General features: G+C 45.5%; 1 protein-coding gene across 1 annotated transcript in view; it reads right to left on the bottom strand.

Annotated features, from left to right (window-relative positions):
• Positions 1-22,843, bottom strand: part of LOC145351208 (adenylate cyclase type 8-like) — a 135,895-nt gene that overhangs the window by 35,996 nt on the left and 77,056 nt on the right. The window contains exons 11-12 of the mRNA XM_080200910.1: positions 10,184-10,285; positions 8,507-8,673 (exon numbers count right to left, since the gene is read on the bottom strand). Coding sequence (XP_080057036.1) covers positions 8,507-8,673; positions 10,184-10,285 — 269 coding nt within the window. The remainder of the gene's footprint in view (positions 1-8,506; positions 8,674-10,183; positions 10,286-22,843) is intronic.

Below are 22,843 nucleotides of genomic sequence, written 5' to 3'. Positions count from 1 at the left end.
AAAACCTATCTACCCGTGACTTAAATATATTTAGTGAGGTAGCCTCCACCACTTCAATGGGCAGAGAATTCCAGAGATTCACCACTCTTTGAGTGAAGAAGTTCCTCCTCAACTCCGATCTAAACTGCTCCCCTCCCCTTATCTTGAGGCTGTGCCCTCTAGTCCTGCTGTCCTTTCTGAGCGGGAAGAATCTCTCTACCTCTACCCTATCCATCCCCTTCATCATCTTATATGTCTCTATAAGATCCCCCCTCATCCTTCCAAACTCCAATGAGTACAGACCCAGTCTATTCAGTCTCTCTTCATAGTCCAACCCCCTCATCTCCGGTATCAGCCTAGTGAACCTCCTCTGCACTCCCTCCAAGGCCAAAATATCCTTGCGCAAGTGCGGCGACCAAAACTGCACACAGTACTCCAGCTGCAGCCTCACCAGTACCCTGTACAGTTGCAGCAAGACCTCCCTGCTTTTATATTCTATCCCCCTCGCTATAAAGGCCAGCATCCCATTCGCCTTCTTGGTCACCTGCTGCACCTGCACACTGGGTTTTTGCGACTCATGCGCAAGGACCCCCAGGTCCCTCTGCACCGTAGCATGCTGCAGCTTTTCGCCCTTTAAATAGTAATCCCTCCTACTATTATTCCTGCCAAAGTGGATAACCTCACACTTGCTAACATTGTACTCCATCTGCCAGGTCCTCGCCCATTCGCTCAGCCTATCCAGATCCCTCTGCAGATTTTCCACACCCTCTGCACAATTTGCTTTTCCACTCACCTTCGTGTCATCAGCAAATTTCGTTACCCTACACTCAGCCCCCTCCTCCAGATCATTTATATAAATGGTAAATAGCTGAGGCCCCAGCACCGATCCCTGCGGCACTCCACTAGTCACCAACCGCCAATCAGAATAGCACCCATTGATACCAACTCTCTGCCTCCTATTAGACAACCAATCCTCTATCCACGCTAACACCTTACCCCCAACTCCATGCCCCCTAACCTTCTGAAGCAACCTTTTGTGTGGCACCTTATCAAATGCCTTTTGAGAATCGAGAAACACCACATCCACCGGTTCCCCTCTGTCTACCGCACTAGTCACATCCTCATAGAAATCCAATAAATTCGTCAAACACGACTTCCCCTTAACGAATCCGTGCTGCGTCTGTTCTATCAAACCATTCTTTTCTAGGTGACTCGCTATTTCTTCTTTGATGACGGATTCAAGCATTTTTCCAACTACAGACGTTAAACTAACCGGCCTATAATTCCCTGCTTTTTGCCAGCTACCTTTTTTAAACAGCGGCGTAACATTAGCCATTTTCCAATCATCCGGCACTTCCCCGGAATCCAGTGAATTTTGGTAAATAATCACTAAGGCATCTACTATCACCTCTGCCATTTCCTTCAGAACCCTGGGATGCATTCCATCCGGTCCTGGGGACTTGTCCACCATCAGTCCCGCTAGTCTATCAAGCACTACCTCTCTAGTGACAGTAATCGCATTCAGGCCCTCAACTCCTACCATCCTTCTATCTTTAATATCTGGCAAACTATTTGTATCCTCCTCCGTGAAGACCGAGGCAAAAAACTTATTTAAGGCCTCAGCCATTTCCTCATCTCCCACCACTAAATCCCCCTTCTCATCCTCTAAGGGTCCAACATTCACTCTAGCCAGCGTTCTCCTCTTTATATATATATAAAAATTCTCACTGTCTTTTTTATATTTAGTGCTAGTTTAGCTTCATAGTCTATCCTTCCTTTCTTTATCAACTTCTTAGTCATTCTTTGTTGATTTTTAAATCTCTCCCAATCTTCTACTCGCCCACTACTTTTAGCCACTCTAAACACATCAGCTTTTAATAGTCTCCTTTATTTCCTTCGGTGACCACGGCTGGTTATCCCTTCTCCTACATTCCTTCTTCACCATCGGAATATATTTCTGCTGAGCACCGATGAAGATCTCCTTAAAGATCCTCCACTGTTCCTCAGCAGTCCTACCGATCAATCTGCGCCTCCAATCTACATTTGCCAATTCCTCTCTCATCCTATCGTACTCCCCTCTGTTCAAACAGAGGACACAGGTTCGGGATCCTACTTTCTCATCCTCCATCTGCATCAAAAATTCAACCATACAATGATCACTCTTCCCAAGAGGATCCCTCACAACAAGATCCCTAATTCTTCCTGCCTCGTTACACAACACCAGATCTAAGATAGCTCGCTCCCTCATTAGTTCCGTCACACACTGTTCAAGGAAACTATCCCTACAGCATTCCAAGAACTCTTCCTCAAGCCCACCGCGTCCGACATGGGTCAACCAATCAATATGTAGATTGAAATCCCCCATAATTATCGCCGTTCCATTCCTGCAGGCATCATTTATTTGCTTGTTTATAGTCCGCCCCACCTCTAAGTTATTATTTGGGGGCCTATAGACCACACCCACCAGTGTCTTCCTCCCCTTACTCTTCCTTATCTCCACCCACAACGGTTCCACGTTCTGCTCTTTGGAGCCTATCCTTATGGCCTCTTTGTGAACAAAGATGTAAAGGGTTGGAGTTTAAAAACAGGGAGGTTTTGTTGCCATTGTACAGGGACGAGGCTGGTGAAGCCTCGCCTGGAATACTGCATACCGTTCTGGTCCCTTACCTTGGAAAGGATACAGTGACATTGGAGTCAGTACAGAGGAGATTCACCAGGCTAATTCCTGGGATGACAGAGTTGTCCTATCAAGAGAGACTCAATAGTCTGGGTCTGTATTCCTTGGATTCAGAAGAGTGAGGAGTGAAATATTCAAACATAAAAGGTCCTGAGGGGGCTTGACAGGGTAGATGGTGAGATGTTTTCATGACTGAGAGAGTCTTGAACAAGGGAACACAGCTAAGATAAAGGGCCAGTCATTTCTACTCACAGAGGGTGGTGAATCTCTGGAATTCTCTGACCCAAAGGGTGGTGGAGGCTTGGTCATTGGAAGTATTTAAAGTGGAGGTGAATAAATATTTGATTGACCAATAGAGAGCAATGGGGAAATGGCACAGAGAAGGAGCAGCGGCCGGCGTAGATCAGCCATGAGCCGTATTGAATAGAGGGGCGGCTGGAAGGGCCTGGTGGTCACTCCTGCTTCTATTTCTTGTGTTCTTGTGAGTGATGCAATCCAGTTGTTTGGCATCTCTTTTGAGAGCAGATTGGAAGATTATGACCAGTTGGACCATAAGGAATAGAAACAGGAGTGGGTCATTCAGCTTTTTGAGCCTGCTCCGCTATTTAATAAGGTCATAGTTAATTTAACACTCGCTAAGTCCACTTTGCTGACTTCTCTCCGTAACCCTTCATTCTTGGACTGCTTAAAGACATCTTGATCTCAGTCCTGAGAATGTTCCCAGATTCAGTCTCCCCAGCTTCCTGGGCTAAAAAATCCCAAAGATTCACTGCTCTCTGAGAGAAGAAATTCTTCCTCCAATCCATCTGAAATAAATTCTGTGACTCTGTCCTCTGGTGTTACACTCTCCCATGAGTGGAAACATCCTCTCGGCATTTACCCTGGCGACCATCCTTGGATTCTTCTATGTTTCTATCAGATCACCCCTCATTCTTCCAAACTCCAAGGAGTTCAAAGGCAACCTCTTTAATCTTCCCTCATACAGCACTCCCTCCGTACCTGGGATCATCCCAGTAAACCTCCTCTGTCCTGCCTCCAGTAAGGACGGCTGGAGTTCTTCCCCTAAAATTCTAAGCATCAAGTTCACATAAAACCTGGAGTAATTCATGTTGATTTGTTCAGTGGGAGTTCAGAGGAGAATCTCCCACAGTCTGTGCACTGCAGAGGCCGCCAGTGTGACTCTCATTAGATATCAGAGGGCAGGGCCTATTCCTACTGGAGAGGCTGGAACCAGCGCGCTGAGTGGGCTATTGCGCACGTCTGTCAGCGCCAAAATCGCCGCGTGCGCTGTTGGCCTCCAGATTGCCGGCCATCTCAATCACTGGTCAGCCCCGCCAACCCCACTGCCGCACCCCCCCCCACCACCCCAGTTAGCCCCACAACCCCCCGCAATACTGGTTCTCGATCCCTCCATGGCCCAGTTGCTGGACCCTGAATATTTCCAGGCCCAGTCCTGAACCCCCCCCCTCCTTCCCAGCCTGCCACGCTCTCTTGCCCCTCCCCCACCAATCCCACGCCTCCAAAAATAACCCCCCCACGCTCCCAGCAATGCTGACCCACACCCCCCCTGCATTGCCAACTACCCCCAGCTGGCTACCACCACCCACCCCCCCCCCCCCCCCGCTGACCTCCCACACCCCCCCCCAGACCACACTGGCCTCCCTCCCTCCCCCACTGCTCCCAATGCAGACTGGTGGCAGGACCCCCACCTCCACCAATCACCTCGAGGTCACACCCCCATAGGCCCTGCCCCTTGGCACTGGCACTTTGCCCCTCGGGTAGAGCCAGGGGGCACAGGCTGGGGCTGCCAAGGTGCAACTGCCCAGGGGACGCCACCTCCCCACCCCTTGGGTAGCCTTAATTGCCCCGTCTTCACTCCACTGTGGTCTGGTTGCCAGTTCCCCAAAGTGGGGAGAACTAGTGTCATTCCCACTGGGATAAAGCACTCTGGGAGACACTAGCGGGCTGGAGATTTCAGTCCTGGGCTAATCATATTTAAACTATACTGACATGACCATTTAAACGGTCCCCACTGATTTCCAGGGTGGAGCAAACACCACTGGACATCTGGTGCTGTGAGACGCTGGGGCAGGAACACTCACACAAACCCCACGAGTTCACCGCTGTGGGCTTCTCCCAGCCAGCTATACAAAACAATTCCTGCAGTGGGATGGGAGAATCACGGCCAATATAAGGATTTAAAACTGTACACAGTATTGTAAATGTTCTCGAAATGCTCCTGAAATTTCTGATCTCATACCCTTCAGTATCTTTGGATGCTTCACATCTGGTTTATACATCCCGATTAATTCTTGCTCCTTGTTCTACGATGTAAATACTGTTAGAACCTTATAACAGGAGGAACTTCTTCACACAAGGGTTGTGAATCTGTGGAATTCCCTGCCCAGTGAAGCAGTTGAGGCTCCCTCATTGAATGATTTTAGAACATAGAACAGTACAGCACAGTACAGGCCCTTCAACCCTCGATGTTGTGCCAATCTATGTCCAAACCCAAGATCAGTCTATCCCACTCCCTATCATTCTGGAGTGCTCCATGTGCCTATCCAATAACCTCTTGAAAGTTCCTAAAGTGTCCGACTCCACTATCACAGCAGGCAGTGCATTCCACACCCCAACCACTCTCTGAGTAAAGAATCGACCTCGGACATCCCTCCTATATCTCCCACCATGAACATTATAGTTATGCCCCCTAGTAACAGCTACATCCACCCGAGGAAATAGTCTCTGAACGTCCTCTCTATCTATCCCCCTCATCATCTTATAAACCTCTATTAAGTTGCCTCTCATCCTCCACCGCTCCAAAGAGAAAAGTCCCAGCTCCCTCAACCTTTCCTCATAAGACCTACCCTCCAAACCAGGCAGTATCCTGGTAAATCTCCTCTGCACTCTCTCCAATGTTTCCACATCCTTCTTATAGTGAGGTGACCGGAACTGAACACAATATTCCAAATGTGGTCTCACCAATATCTGGTATAGCTGCAGCATAACCTCATGGCTCTTAAACTCAAACCCCCTGTTAATAAACACTAACACACTATAAGCCTTCTTCATGGCTCTATCCACTTGAGTGGCAACCTTCAGAGATCTGTGGATATGAACCCCGAGTTCTCTCTGTTCCTCCACATTCCTCAGAACCCTGCCGTTGACCCTGTAATCCACATTCAAGTTTGTCCTACCAAAATGAATCACCTCACACTTATCAGGGTTAAACTCCATTGGCCACTTTTCGGCCCAGCTCTGCATCCTATCAATGTCTCTTTGCAGCCTACAAGAGCCCTCCACCTCATCCACTACTCCACCAATCTTGGTGTCATCAGCAAATTTACTAACCCACCCTTCAGCCCCCTCTTCCAAGTCATTGATAAAAATCACAAATAGCAGAGGACCCAGCACTGACCCCTGTGGTACACCGCTGGTAACTGGCCTCCAGTCTGAAAATTTTCCCTCCACCACCACCCTCTGACTTCTATGAGACAACCAGTTACTTATCCAATCGGCCAAATTTCCCTCTATCCCACACCTCCTTACTTTCTTCATGAGCCTATCATGGGGAACCTTATTAAACACCTTACTAAAATCCATGTATACAACATCAACTGCTCTACCTTCATCCATACACTTAGTTACCTCCTCAAAGAATTCAATCAAATTTGTGAGGCAGGACTTACCCCTCACGAAACGTGCTGACTATCCCGGATTAAACTACATCTTTCCAAATGGTCATAAATCCTATCTCTCAGGACTCTTTCCATTAACTTACCGACCACTGAAGTAAGACTAACTGGCCTATAATTACCAGGGTCATTCCTGTTTCCTTTCTTGAACAGAGGAACAACATTCACCACTCTCCAGTCCCCTGGCACAATCCCTGTGGACAGTGAGGACCTAAAGATCAAAGCTAAAGGCTCTGCAATCTCATCCCTTGCCTCCCAAAGTATCTCGGATGTATCCCATCTGGCCCGGGGAACTTGTCGACCTTCAGGTTTTTCAAAATTACGAATACACCTTCCCTCAGAACGTCTACCTCCTCCATCTATCAGCCTGTATCACACTCTCATCCTCAAAAACATGGTCCCTCTCCTTAGTGAACACTGAAGAAAAGTATTCATTCAATGCCTCTCCTATCTCTTCTGACTCCATGCACAAGTTCCCACTACTATCCTTGACTGGCCCTAACCTCACCCTGGTCATTCTTTTATTTCTCACATAAAAGAGTAAAAAGCCTTGGGGTTTTCATTTATCCGACCCACCAAGGACTTCTCATGCCCCCTCCTAGCTCTCCTAAGCCCTTTTTTACACTCATTCCTAGCTTCCTTGTAACCTTGAGCTTGAGGCACAGCCTCAAGATAAGAGGGGGGGGAGTGGTTTAGATCAGAGTTGAGGAGGAACTTCCTCACTCAAAGGGTGGTGAATCTCTGGAATTCTCTGCCCGTTGAAGTGGTGGAAGCTACCTCGCTAAATATATTTAAGTCATGGGTAGATAGGTTTTTGATAGGCAAGGGAATTAAGGGTTATGGGAAGAAAGCGGGAAAGTGGAACTGATCCACTTCAGATCAGCCATGATCTTATTGAATGGCGGGGCAGGCTCGAAGGGCTAGATGGCCTACTCCTGCTCCTATTTCTTATGTTCTTATGTAACCCTCAAGTGACCCAACTGAAACTTGTTTTCTCATCCTTACACACACTTCCTTTTTCCTCTTAACAAAACATTCAACCTCCTTTGTGAACCATGGTTCCCTCACTTGGCCATTTCCTCCCTGCCTGACAGGGACATACCTATCAAGGACACGCAGTATTTGTTCCTTGGACAAGCTCCACTTTTCATTTGTGCCCATACCTGACAGTTTCTGTTCCCATTTTATGCTCCCTAATTCTTGTCTAATCACATCATAATTACCCCTGCCCCAATTATAAACCTTGCCCTGCCGTGTGACCCTATTCCTCTCCATTGCAATATTGAAGGACACCGAATTGTGGTCACTATCTCCAACGTGCTCTCCACAAATAAATCTAACACTTGGCCTGGTTCATTACCCAGTACCAAGTCCAATGTGGCCCCACCTCTTGTCGGCTTATCCACATATTGTGTCAGGAAACCCTCCTGCACACACTGTACAAAAACTGCCCCATCTGAACTGTTCGACCTATAAAGGTTCCAATCAATATTTGGAAAGTTAAAGTCACCCAAGATAACTACCCTGTGACCTCCACACCTATCCATAATCTGCTTTGCCATTTCCTCCTCTACATCTCTGTTACTATTTGGGGGCCAATAGAAAACTCCTAAAAATGTGATCGATCCTTTCCTATTTCTAACTCCAGCCCATATTACCTCAGTAGGCAGATCCCCCTCAAAATGCCTTTCAGCAGCCGTTAAACTATCCTTGATTAACAATGCTGCTCCTCCACCTCTTTTACCGCCTTCCCTTTAAGGCAAGGATAGATAAATGTGTGGGTGGGTAAGTGGAGCCGAGTCCATGAAAAGATCAGACATGATCTTACTGAATGGTGGAGCAGGCTTGAGGGGCCAAATGGCCTCCTCCTGCTCCGAATTTTTATGTTTATGTTCTTATAACCTTCGCTCCTATCACTTACTAAACTGTTTCTACATCTGTCTCGTTCAGGGCAAGGCCACCTCTCAGTTTGTTGTCAAACCATCATTAATATGACAGCATGTAGATAAGGTGAATTGAGATAAGATCTTACTCAGACCAGTGGAGCACAGTGTGCACTTTTGAAATTCAAACTCTAGGAAGAAGATTTTAAATAGAGCAAAGTACGGATTTCCAGACAATATCCTGTCAATTGTTTGCTCTGAGATGAGATTACCCTGACAGATTCTCCTGCAGATCAGTAATCAAGTAATTGAAGCTGAGGTGAGATATGTAGGAATAGATGCCAATGATCAAACTGACACAAAACAGTTTCACGATTGTGTGGAGATGGAGGAAGACGGCACAGCTAACCATTGATGTCACTCCACTCAGGACGAAATACTGAGAGAAAACAAAAGGTTCAGGTTAGAGAGGGTGACACATTCCTACTGCCTGTATCTGTGTCATTACTTATTCCAGGTGTTGTGTTCTCCCCTCAGGAATGTTGGGACTGTGCTTCCAGAGGTGTCCTTCTAGTTCAGCAGTGGCTAATTAGCAGACAACAGGGTGGCACAGTGGGTTAGCACAGCTGCCTCACTGCGCCAGGGACCCGGGTTCAATTCCAGCCTCAGGTCACTGTCTGTGTGGAGTTTGCACGTTCTCCCCATGCTGTGTGGATTTCCTCCGGGTGCTCCGGTTTCCTCCCACAGTCCAAAGATGTTAAGGTTCTATGGCTTGGCCATGATTAATGTGTGGGGTTACAGGGATAGAGCAGGGGAGACGACCTGGGTAAGGTACTCAGTCAGAGAGTCAGTCCAGACTCAATGGGCCGAATGGCCTCTTGTGCACTGTAGACATTCTATGATAATGGAAATCCCAATCTAACTCCACCATGGGAACACCAGCACCACAGGGACTGCAGTGATTTCATCCTTCTCTGAAAGAAAAATCTGTCTCTACCTGTGCCTTTAGTTTCATCTTGGCAACATGAATATTTCCCTTTCTCATTTTCTCGTCCTGTTTCTTATCTACATCCAGCCCTTTGGTAATATCATGTGAAGTACAATCGATGTTTTCACATGTACACTGACAAAATCAAACTCTACCTCACCATCACTTCTCTCAGTCAGTGTCTGGAAATAATCAGACTGTTTATCTAATGTCCAGTTCTGGATGAGCAGAAACTTCCTCCAGTTAAATATTAGGATGAGTGTAGCCATTGTTTTCTGATCCCTTTTCAAACTGTCTGCCACCCTCTGGCTCCATCCCTCTCCTTGGCAACAGTCTGACGTTAAGCCAGTCTCTTCAGGACCTTGATGTTATATTCAGTCTGAAGACGAAACTTTGACCTCACACTGGCTCCTGGTCCAGCAATGCCTTGATCTGACATTGATTCTGATCTATGATTTCAAATCCCTCCAAGACCTCCTCCCTTCCACCATCCCCCCCCACCCCCCACCCCCCCCCCCCCCCCCCCCGCCCCCCCACCTCAACCCCTGCCCCATCCCTGAATCTCCTGAAGCCTACAACCCTCAGAGACATCTGCACTTCTCTATTCCGGATTCCCTATTTTAATCACTCCAACCTTCAGCTGCTCAGGTCCCAAGCTCTCCGACAGCCTCCCTCCGACTCTCAGCCTCTTTATCTCACTTTCCCTTTTATGACCCTTTTTAAAAGCTACCTCTTTGTCCAAGCTTTCGATTACCTGACCCAACATTTCCTTGTGAAACAGCTTGGGGCGTTTTACTTTGTGAAAGGGTCTACATAAATATAAATACTGTAAATATAACAAGAATATCCCAGAGCTAATACACAGGGTTATTCAACGTTTCCCACCTTACTCACTGCGCCCCCTCAATCAACCCCCTCAGCAAATGGAAATAAATGAGAGACGATTGTGTAAAGCAGGTACCTCAGTTTGATTGCAGATACTTGTTGACCACGCGCCAGGCAGATCCCACTTTGTATCGTTTCTCTCAAAACTTGAGAATGGATTCAAGTCGGGGCACCAAGTCTGAGGAGAAATCACAGAATCACCGTCACCAGAGCCCAGGAGAATCACAAACTTACAACCAGACATGGATGTTAATCACCCATCTTTGTTGAAGAAATTCAGAATCGAATCCCACTCTGCCTTATCCCATAACCCTGCTTCAATCCCATTGCTTCACACTCTCTCCATTCATCCAAACCCATCCCTAACTCATCCCCGCTCATCCTGTTCTCTGTCTCCTGCTTATTGGCCTCTCTGCCAAAGAAAAAGCATCCTTCATATCCACCCTATGTGTCCCTCTTCATTTTGTACACCTCAGTGAGGTTTCCCCTCAGCTGTCTCTGCTCTGAGGGAAATAACCCCAGCCCAACCAGCCTCTCTTGACAGCTGAAGCCTTCCAGCTCGGGCAACATTCTGGTGAATCTCCTCTGCATCCTCCCGAGTGCTATCACGTCTTTCCTCATAGAATCATACAGCACAGAAGAGGCCCTTCAGCCCATCAAGTCTGTACCGACCCATTAGAAACTCCTGAACTTCCACCTAATCCCACCAGTCAGCACTTGGCCCAGAGCCCTGAGTGTTACCATGGGCCAAGTGCTCATCCAGATACTTTTCAAAAGTTGTGACGCAATCCAACTCTATCACCCTCCCAGGCAGTGCATTCCAAACCATCACCACCCTCTGAGTAAGAAAGCTTTTCCTTACAACCCCCCCGAAACCTCTTGCCCCTCACTTTGAACCTATGTCCCCTCCTGACTGACCCTTCAGCTAAGGGAAACAGCTGCTCCCTATCCGCCCTGTCCGTGCCCCCCTCATAATCTTGAACACCTCGATCAGGTCACCCCTCAGTCTTCTCTGCTCCAGAAAAACAACCCAAGCCGACCCAACCTTTCTGCATAATTTAAATATTCCACCCCAGGCAGCATCCTGGTGAATCTGATATTGTCACTGGATTGATAATCCAGAAGAACTGGGGACCCGGGTTCAAATCCCATCATGGCAGGTCAGATTTGATTGTGGGTGGTTCTGGCCTGGCCAATATGTGACTCCAGATCCACAGCAATGTGGTAAATACAAGTTAATATGGACCACCCAGCACTGACCAAGGCATCAGAAACAACAATGGCAAACTCAGTCCTGCCGACTTTCCTTACTAATACTTGGGGGTTCGTACCAAAAATGCTGTCTCGCCGACTAGTCGAGCAACAGCCTGACATAGTGAAGCTACAAGGCAGTATTGCTAGCATGCCAAAAGTGCAAGCAACAAGTGATAGATGGAGCTAAGCGATCCCACAACCAACGGATCAGATCTAAGCTCTGCAGTCCTGCTACATCCAATCGTGGAGGTGGGAAATTAAACAACTCACTGGAGGATGAAGCTCCACAAATATTCCCATCCTCAATGATGGAGGAGCCCAGCACATCAGTGTAAAAGATCAGGCTGAAGCATTCGCAATAATCTTCAGCCAGAAATGTCGAGTGGATGATCCATCTCGGTCTCCCCAAGTGGTCCCCAGCATCTCAGCCAATCTCCAGCCAATCTCCAGCCAATTTGATTCGCTCCACGTGATATCCACCAATACATCATCCCCAGAGGTAAACGTACAAATTTTAGAAATGTTATCAGCTTATTGTTTGATTAGGCTGGGCTCCCTTCAAATGTTGTCCAGCTAATTCACCCACTCTGTTTAATCTTCCTCTCACCTCAGATACGTAATCCAGTGAGATTTCTGACTTCAGATCTACCTTCTTTTCCTTAATTAATTTAAAAAGCCCTGATACTTTGCGTCCAAATATCAACTCAAATGGAGTAAAGTGAGTCGATTCATTTGGAGCATCTCCAATGGTAAATAACATAAATGGGAGAACTTTATCCCAATCAGCTGGGTAATCCCGGCAATAAGTCCTCAACATGGTCTTTAGGGTCTGATGCCATCTTTCCAATGCTCCCTGGGATTCAGGATCGTATACACTCAGTGTAAAGTGTCTGATGCCTAAACTATTCATGATCTCCTTAAACTAACAGTAAATTTGGACCTTTGGTCTATTGAATCTCTCTGGGTAATTCATAATGGATAAAGAGGGCAAGCAACTCCTCTACAATCTTTCTTGCCTTGAACTGCCTCGGGAAACCCAGTAGACACATACATTACGGTTCACAAACGCAGGTTCCCCCTTTTGATTTTAGGGCAGGGACCAATACAATTAATGATAACCCGTGTAAAAGGTTCTTCAAATGTGGGAATTGGCATCAAAAGCACCCTGTACCCTGAAGGATGCTTCAGAAAAGAAGAAGATAGATTCTATGTCGAGGATATTTGCTGGCCAAGGTTTTCCTGAATTGGGCAGTATCTATTTTCAGTTAAATTGTTAATGTTGATGTTTAGTTAAGGTTAAAGTTCAGTAAAGAGTTAATGAATTGTGTATGTTTGAGTTGGTACTAGAAGTATTAAATAAAGAAATTATTGAATAACTGTTCTTATTTGTGTCATTAAACTAGAATGCTCGGAAGGCATTTAAATTAAAAGCTACTTAACACTTTCCTTCATCTCACACATATGACAAACTTGGCAAAATCCAACCATATCTTTATATAATCCAGGCCAATAAAAATGATTCTGAATCTTAGCCCGAGTCTTCCTCACTCCTAGATGACCTCCTACAGATAATCTGTTTACAACCTGCAATACTTCCGGTCTGTATACCGGCAACACAGTCCGGTGAATGTCTACCCATTGCTCATCTGCACCAACCTGCCAAGGTCTTCATTTCCACCTTAAGATTTTATCCTTAACGTAAAAGCATTCTAGAATTTACTCAGATTCCTTTTCCAGGTTATGATATAAATCCTTCATCATCTCATCTTTCTGTTGTAACTCCATTAATCATTCGGAACTAAACACTCTGCCTCACCCTCTACCTGATTAGAACATAGAACATTACAGCGCAGAACAGGCCCTTCGGCCAACGATGTTGCGCCGACCAATTAAAAAGCAATGACCCTCTAACCTAAACCAATCCCTTTCCATCCATAAACCTATCCACGGATCTCTTAAACGCCCCCAAACTAGGCGCATTTACAACTGCAGCAGGCAGGGCATTCCAATCCCTCACCACCCTCTGGGTAAAGAACCTACCCCTGACATCCATCCTATAACTACCCCCCCTTAATTTAAAGCCATGCCCCCTCGTGCTAGCTTTCTCCATCCAAGGAAAAAGGCTATCACTGTCCACCCTATCTAAACCTCTAATCATCTTATATGTTTCAATAAGGTCCCCTCGTAGCCGCCTTCTTTCTAACGAAAACAACCCCAAATCCCTCAGTCTCTCCTCATAGGACCTCCCCTCCATACCAGGCAACATCCTGGTAAACCTCCTCTGCACCCTCTCCAATGCCTCCACATCCTTCCTATAATGTGGGGACCAGAACTGCACACAATACTCCAAGTGCAGCCGCACCAGAGTTTTGTACAGTTGCAAAATGACGCTGCGGCTCCTAAATTCAATCCCTTTACCGATAAACGCCAAGACACCGTATGCCTTCCTAACAACCTTATCTACTTGATTCCCAACTTTCAGGGATCTATGTACACATACACCTAGATCCCTCTGTTCATCAACACTATTCAGAGTCCTCCCGTTAGCCCTATACTCCACACATCTGTTATTCCTGCCAAAGTGAATTACCTCACAGTTTTCCGCATTAAACTCCATCCGCCACCTCTCGGCCCAGCTCTGCAACTTGTCCAAGTCTCTCTGTAAACTATGACACCCCTCCTCACTATCTACCACACCTCCGACTTTGGTGTCATCAGCAAATTTACTAATCCACCCAACTATACCCTCATCCAGATCATTAATAAAAATTACAAACAGCAGTGGCCCCAAAACAGATCCCTGAGGCACACCACTTGTAACCGAACTCCATGACGAATACTTACCATCAACCACCACCCTCTGTCTCCTATCTGCTAGCCAATTCCTGATCCAATTAACTAAATCACCCCCAATCCCATACATCTGCATTTTCTGCAGAAGCCTTCCGTGGTGAACCTTATCAAACGCCTTACTAAAGTCCATATATACCACGCCAACTGCCTTACCCCCATCCACCTCTTTGGTCACTTTCTCAAAAAACTCAATAAGGTTAGTAAGGCATGACCTACCCTTCACAAAACCGTGCTGACTATCTCCAATCAATTCATTACTCTCTAAATAACTATAAATCCTATCCCTAATAATTTTTTCTAAAACCTTGCCCACAACAGAAGTAAGACTCACCTGTCTATAATTCCCGGGGAAGTCTCTGTTCCCCTTCTTAAACAATGGGACAACATAAGAACATAAGAACATAAGAAATAGGAGCAGAAGTAGGCCATCTGGCCCTTCGAGCCTGCCCCGCCATTCAATAAGATCATGGCTGATCTGTCGTGGCTCAGTTCCACTTTCCCGCCCTCTCCCCATAACCCTTAATCCCTTCTCTTATCAAAAACCCATCAACCCGCTTCTTAAAAATATTTAGCGAGGCAGCCTCCACCACTTCAACGGGCAGAGAATTCCAGAGATTCACCACCCTTTGAGTGAAGAAGTTCCTCCTCAACTCCGTTCTGAACCGCCCCCCCTTTATCTTGAGGCTGTGCCCCCTAGTCCTACTGTCTTTTTTGAGCGGGAAGAGTCTTTCCACCTCTATCCTATCCATCCCATTCATCATCTTATACGTCTCAATGAGATCTCCCCTCATTCTTCTAAACTCTAACGAGTACAAGCCTAGTTTATTCAGCCTCTCCTCATAGCTCAACCCCCTCAACTCCGGTATCAGCCTAGTAAACCTCCTCTGCACTCCCTCCAAGGCCAAAATATCCTTGCGCAGGTGCGGCGCCCAAAACTGCACACAGTACTCCAGCTGCGGCCTCACCAATGCCCTATACAGCTGCAGCAAGACCTCCCTACTTTTATATTCAATCCCCCTCGCTATGAAGGCCAGCATCCCATTCGCCTTCCTGACCACCTGCTGCACCTGCAGGCTGGGTTTTTGCGACTCATGCACAAGGACCCCGAGGTCCCTCTGCACCGTCGCCTGCTGCAGTTTTTCGCCACGTAAGTAATAGTCCTTCCTACCATTCTTCCTACCAAAGTGGACCACCTCACACTTGCCAACATTAAATTCCATTTGCCATTTCCTGGCCCATTCGCCCAGCCTATCTAGATCCTTCTGCAGACTCTCCACACCCTCCGCACAATTTGCCTTTCCCCCAATCGCTATCCTCCAATCTTCTGGCACAATACCTGTGACCAACGACGACCTGAAGATCAGAGCCAGAGACTCTGCAATCGCCTCTCTTGTCTCCCAGAGAATCCTAGGGTAAATCCCGTCTGGCCCAGGGGACTTATCTATTTTCAAACCTTCAAGAATATCTAGCACATCCTCCTTATCTACTGCAATACTGTCCAGTTTACAACCCTGTAACCCAGTGTTCTCCACAACTACATTTATGTCTCCCTGCGTGAATACTGAAGAGAAATATTGGTTCAGTGCCTCTCCAATCTCTTCCGGTTCCACACATAACTTCCCACTGCTGTCTCTAACTGGCCCTAATCTTGCCCTAACCAATCTTCTGTTCTTAACATATCTATAGAACGCCTTAGGATTCTCCTTAATCCTATCAGCCAAAGTATTCTCATGTCCTCTTTTAGCCCTTCTTAAATCACTCTTTAACTCCCTCCTAGCCAATCTAAAGCTTTCCAGTGCACTACCTGAGCCCTCAAGTCTCATCCTGACATAAGCCTCCTTTTTCCTTTTAACCAGCGAATCAACTTTTTTAGTGCACCACGGTTCCCTAGCTCAACCAATTCCTCCTTGCCTGACAGGGACATACATATCAAGGACTCGCAGTAGCTGCTCCTTGAAAAAACTCCACATTTCGGACGTTCCCAGCCCCTGTAGTCTCCTAGTCCAACCTATGCTTCCTAATTCTCTCCTAATAGCCTCATAATTACCCTTCTCCCAGCTAAAACTACTGACCCGAGGTTCATGCCTATCCCTTTCCATCACTAAGGTGAACGTAATCGAATTGTGGTCACTATCACCAAAATGCACACCAACTTCCAAGTCTAGCACCTGGTCTGGCTCATTTCCCAGCACCAAATCCAATATAGCCTCACCTCTAGTTGGCCTATCTACATACTGAGTCAAAAAACCTTCCTGCACGCTTTGTGCAAAAACTGACCCCTCTAACGAGCTAGAGCTATAGCAATTCCAATCAATATTAGTAAAGTTAAAGTCCCCCATAACAATTACCCTATTACTTTCACTCCTATCCAGGATCGTCTCCGCAATCCTTTCCTCAACCTCTCTAGAACTTTTAGGAGGTCTATAAAAGACTCCCAACAGGGTGACCTCTCCTCTCCTATTTCTAATCTCAGCCCATACTACCTCAACAGACAAGTCCTCATCAAACTTCCTCTCTGACACCGTGATACAATCCTTGACTAATAATGCTACCCCACCCCGCCTCTATCTCCTTCTCTACTCCGACTAAAGCATTTGAACCCCGGAACCTGCAACAACCATTCCTGTCCCTGCTCTATCCATGTCTCTGAAATGGCCACAACATCAAAGTTCCAGGTACTGATCCACGCTGCAAGTTCATCCACCTTATTGCAAATACTCCTCGCATTAAAGTATACGCATTTCAAACCATGCTCTGCTCCACCCCCACGATGCCGTGCATTGCAGTCCCCATCTATGCCCCCCTCACTTTCATCCCTGCTACTCAGGATCCCACCCCCCCTTTACCATCTCATCAAACAGAGTGTCAGCGACCCGAACCTCAGCTCCTTCATCTTTCTCTCTTGCTCTCCCTGCCTGTTTCAACTTATAGCTGTGCGATCTTGTCACCACGCAGTCTGGAAAAATTCCAGGGGATTTTTCTTCTAACTCCTCACTTCCCTAATTTCCTTCAGTTTTTCCATTACATTGGGCATCACTCCCACATGTGCTGCAGCTGTATCGTTTCCAAGGCTAATCTATATTCCTGGAATAGCCAAGTTTTCCGTCTCTCCCACCATCACTTCCCCAGACTGGATTGGACTTTCTAGCCTTGTCTTACACAGTGGGACACTACTCCTCTCTCCATTTATTCCACAGATTGCCAGTCTCTCAGGCAGAAGTGCAAATATTTCCATCTCTTACTATTAGAGACAGACTAACTCCCGTATCTCTCAATATTTTAACTTCTTTACTTAATCCCCTCTTCTATCTGAGTTAATCTTACCCAGACAGGTGAAGCCTTTGAAAAGATCTGGCACCAACCCTTCATCTTTTCCAGCACAAACAATCTTTCCTTTTCTTTACCTTCTGCCGGGGCTTTCCTCTCTCTTTCCTCTCTCGATTTTTCAAACTCCAGCCTTTTAAGTTTGTTTTCTAACTCCAATTGTATCATTTGCAACTTAATTTTTTTCTAACTCCACAGCACTTGACTGTTTCTCTGATGCACCAAACTGCTAGGTTAACCCTATGATAATTTCAGCTTTCTTACTGTCCCCGATTTCAGCCGGTTTGCTAATTCAATAAGTCTCACTTCTTTCTGTCTTCCTAAACTTTCTTGGCAAATCTAGGAAGAATCATTGACCCTTGAACCTCTTTGGCAATATTATGAGACATTTTTGATATAACCAACAACAAGCAACAAAAATTAAACAGATTTTCCACTTCTCACTTAAGGTTTATTTACAGATCTCAGACTGTTCGAATCCCGGATCCGAGCTCCCAATCTGTTGTAAAGGGGAGGTGGATCCCCCCCCACTCCCGCTCTGAGAACGAACACCAAAATACTCAAAGAGGAGAACCTTGCACTATAATCTGTAAAAAGTGTGGGTGAAATGGTGTGACCTGCTCTTCAGCAACCTCTGGTGGTTAAATACAAAATCAATTCCTGGCACTCACTCTAAAACCAACATGTAACAATTTATTTATCTAATCGCGAACAAATTAACTAAACTATTAACAAACCAAATAAATCCCTTCTAACTATTAACTATTTTCAAATAAAACAAGATTTTAATGGTATGCTGTTCCAATAAATATAATTCCCACTCATTAACAAAATAGAATTTAGTCACTCTCTAAATTACAACCAGATTTTGTATCTTCCAGAATATTCTGGGTTTTCTCTGTTGATTCTTCAGTCTGGAACTTCTTTCTTCTTTGGTACCTTCGCCATTGAGATGGTGCTTTTCTGAGACAGAGATGAAGCTATGAGAGCCAGCGATTCTCTCTCAAGAGAGAGCTGAGAGCTGTGAGCTGTAAGCTCTGGCAGGTGGCAGTGCTTTCCCGCTTTGTCCCACTGCCCATTTCTTTTATATCCGTGATGACATATCAATATTTCCCAAAATAGGATTGGTTCTAGGTTGTCAAAACCAACAGATTTGAATTTAATAGGCTTTTGGTATCTAAGTGTCAGATTCAAATTTATTGGCTAAGTTCAAAAGCCCTTTGTCCTGATTAAAAACTGCTGCTAGCCTTTCAATACAAATGTTTCAGTCAGGACTCTCTGTGTACTTGCATTTTTAAATCTCTAAGCACAGAAAAAGCACTAGCTTTCTCCAGGACCACGCAATTCTCCAACTCCCTGAGCACTTTACAATGTTATAAACACTAAATTCTAACCTCCTATCTCTCAATCTACAACTACTCTCTCCAACTTCACAACAAGAACGGGAGGAGAATGTTTTATTGGTTATAACTCAGTGTGAAGACCCAAATCCAAATGACTGAATTTGACATTCCTCAAATTAAATTGGATAACGAGGACATTATTAGAGATTAGATTAAATTATTCCAGAGGAAAATCAAATTGACCCAAGAGAGTTATTAATATCACAAGTATGTGGGAATATACTGGGAAGTACTAAAATAATTGGGAGTGAGGCAGTTGTAGAAAATGCTGTTCCAATTAAACAACATCCTTGCAAACATGACGTTTTCAAGTTGGCACAGGTTCACATGGAGAAGCTGATGTTTACTCAGTCTGAGATACAGCAGCCAAAATTCTCAATCAATCAGGCAGAACTGGTGAAGGTGGAGAAGGTGAACAAGTTATTGGATAATAATGTGGTCAGAGAGAGTGAGCAGGTGTGGAGACAAATACAAGACAAATGGACTGTTCTGGAACATGTTCCTGAGTTGTTCCAAATTGCCTGAAGTTAACTTACAGGACTGTCAAAGGTAGCTCATCATCGTTGCAAAGGAAACCTGCATCAACAGTGAGCTCAGACAGGAGACTGAGGAGTAGAAACATTGGGCTGTGGATCAAAGGAAAGGACAACAATGTGAATTCAGACTGTTTGCTGAAATTGTACCATCATCTAAAATAAACTGTTGGCCTAATGATTCTGTATAGTGTGCAGAGGTGGGGATAGGTAGTGGAATCATGCTGTACACAGCTGGAGTTTGAGTGAATTACTGTGGTTTTCACAGCAGCGTAACTGCCGCAGTGATGTTTGGAATCATAGTCAAAATGGGTTCAAAAGGAAGATAATTTGCCATGCGTCTTTGCTGAAGAGTGTGCAGAAAGTGATGGTGCTGATCCAATACAAATAAAGGAGTCAAACTGCATGACAGGGGAGGAGCTACAGCCAATGCACAAAGGGACAGAGATAAAATTACCTTCCTGAATGGCCCAGATGACACACATGTAACATGTTATCCTGCTGATCCTGCCTAGTTTTCAGATGACATCACCAGAACTAATTTATCGTCACAACGACAAATTGGGATCGAACATGGAATCAACACTGTGCTGTAGTGTTCTATGGTTCTAATGCAGGATTAAGCAGTGAAAGAGGATACTGAAGAGAAAACAGCATATCATAAATATGATAAAAGGAAGAATGTTTGATGATGGAAGACAAGAACTGAAATTGACTAGATTACTGTTATGCAACATGTATTGATTTTGCAAAATATATTTATTATAGAGTACTAGTAGTGTGAAACTGAAAGGTTTGAAAAATGAAACCACCTTTGAATATTGATGGTTCATTTTTTTCTTAAGAGGGGAGGTATGACATTAGTGCACCTTTAAGAATTTTTTTTATATATCATGTTCTCTGCAGTTATAACATCTTTGGTTTTGTCATTGTTGTTGGATTATCTGCAAGAGGTCTTTGTATTGCTGCTTCAATGGCTTAAATGGGGTTTTGTTTATTTTTAATCTGGGCCTCAGGTATTTTCTGGGGTTTGTCTTATGACCTTGCATTGTTATGGGGAAGAATGATTGACAGGTCAGGTGACAAGGAATTCTTTCTTTTTCAGTTTTCAGCTGCAATTTTAGTTTAGAATGGGGTGGATGGGCATCAGATTGAAAGCAGTGTTTCCCTCTCTCTTCCTGATATTAGAAATTCTGCTGGCTAGCTGGAAGCAAGACTTTTTGCCTTCCTGGAGTGGAAAAAAAAGTCTGTCCGTTGGTGGTTGGCTTGCTATGAGTTTCCTTCTCCCTGGTGTTTTGGGAAGCTGTTCTGACTCCAAGCTTGTCTCATGCATCAAGAGAACTGCGGCATTCCATCAAAGAACTAAGTTTTGGCTGGTGGCCCAACCATCTTCAGCTGCTTCATCAATGACCTTCCCTCTGTCATAAGGTCAGAAGTGGGGATGTTCACCGATGATTGTACAATGTTCAGCACCATTCACAACTCCTCAGATACTGAAGTAGTCCAAGCCAAAATTGCAGCAAGATCAGTAACAGGGCACCGCAAAAGAAGTGGGAGACAACATATCCTGAGTGGTACACAGTTTGAAGTGAGTATATTTGGGAATTTGAAGCAAAGTGGGAATTGAACTGATATATGTTAAGTTGCCCAAATAGTCTAGTTAAACAGGTATGTGACCGAGTGCCAGTTAAGTCAATCACATGAAAGCACTTTGCCTGAATAAGGCCTCAGTAGATGTTGATTACTGTAGCAGGAAGCTACAGTGACTCATCAGATCTCCATACAAGAAATGGACTGCTTTGAGAATATGATCAGTGAGTGGGCAGAGAAGGAATGGAAGAGACCTTATCCAAAGGTTCTAAGGGGATCTGATTGAAACTTACAGGATTCTGCAAAGTCTGGATAGAATAGACGTGGAAACAATGTTCCCACTAGTGTGAAAAACTAAAACCAGAGGGCACAATCTCAGGCTAAAGGGACGCTCCTCTGGTCACCTCACTACAGGAAGGATGTGGAAGCTATTGAGAGGGTGCAGAGGAGATTTACAAGGGTGTTGCCTGGATTGGGAGGCATGTCTTATGAAGATAGGTTGAGGGAGCTAGGTCTCTTCTCCCTGGAGAGATGAAGGTTGAGAGGTGACTTGATAGAGGTTTATAAAATGTTGAGAGGAATAGATAGGGTGGATTCTTGGAGGCTATTTCCCAGGGCTGAAATGGTAGCTACGAGAGGACACAGGTTTAAGGTGCTGGGAAGCAAGTACAGGGGAGATGTCAGGGGTAAGTTTTTCACTCAGAGGGTGGTGAGTGAATAGAATCAGCTGCCGTCGGTGGTGGTGGAGGTGAACTCACTGGGGTCTTTTAAAAGACTTCTGGATGAGTATATGGGATTTAATGGGATTTGGAGTTACAGATAGTTCTATGGCTTAGTACGTATAGATGTGATCAGCGCAACTTGTGGGCCAAAGGGCCTGTTTGTGCTGTAGTGTTCTATGTTCTATGTTTAAAACAGAGATGAGGAGGAATTTCTTCAGCCAGAGAGTGGTGAATGTGTGGAACTCTTTGCCGCAGAAGGCTGGAGAGGTCAAGTCATTGAATGTCTTTAAGACAGAGATAGATAGGTTCTTGATCAATCAGGGAATCAGGGGTTATGGGGAACAGGCAGGAGAATGGGGATGAGAAGAATATCAGCCATGATTGAATGGCGGAGCAGAGTCGATGGGCCGAGTGGCCTCACTCTGCTCCTATGTCTAATGGTCTGAGTGAGTATACTCGGGAATGTGAAGCAAAGTGTGAATTTGGTGCAGAGGGGAAAGTGTTGTCCTTCTGCTTTCTAACTTTTTCACCCATTAGAAAGTGGTCTTGCCCTGCTGCAGGAGTAAAGGATTATTTGGTGAGTATTCCAGCTACGGTGAGGTAGCAGTACCGGAACAAAAAGACAACTGTAAGGTCACAAGAAACTGGTAAGTCATTAAATGCTCAATGTAAGGGGCAATGTGTGAATAACTTACAGCTGGAGTTAGGGAAATTTAGGGCCAAATATAGCAAGACGATACAAATAGGGGCACTTCGGTGGCACAGTGGTTAGCACTGCTGTCTCACAGCACCAGGGACCGGGGGTGGCACAGTGACACAGTGGTTAGCACAGCTGTCTCACAGCACCAGGGTCCTGGGCTTGATCCCTGGTTTGGGTCACTATCTGTGTGGAGTCTGCATGTTCTCCCCGTATCTGCATGGGTTTCCTCCGGGTGCTCCAGTTTCCTCCCACAGCCCAAAGATGTGCAGGTTAGGTGGACTGGCCAAGCTAAATTGCCCCTTAGTGTCAGGGGGACTAACTAGGGTACATGCATGGGGTTATGGGGATAGGGCCTAG

The sequence above is a fragment of the Carcharhinus amblyrhynchos genome, chromosome 12 (assembly GCF_965287045.1).
Source record: "Carcharhinus amblyrhynchos chromosome 12, sCarAmb.v2.hapA, whole genome shotgun sequence".
Taxonomy (NCBI): domain Eukaryota; kingdom Metazoa; phylum Chordata; class Chondrichthyes; order Carcharhiniformes; family Carcharhinidae; genus Carcharhinus; species Carcharhinus amblyrhynchos.
The sequence above is the reverse complement of the archived record's forward strand: the minus strand, read 5'-3'. Positions and strand labels throughout refer to the sequence as shown.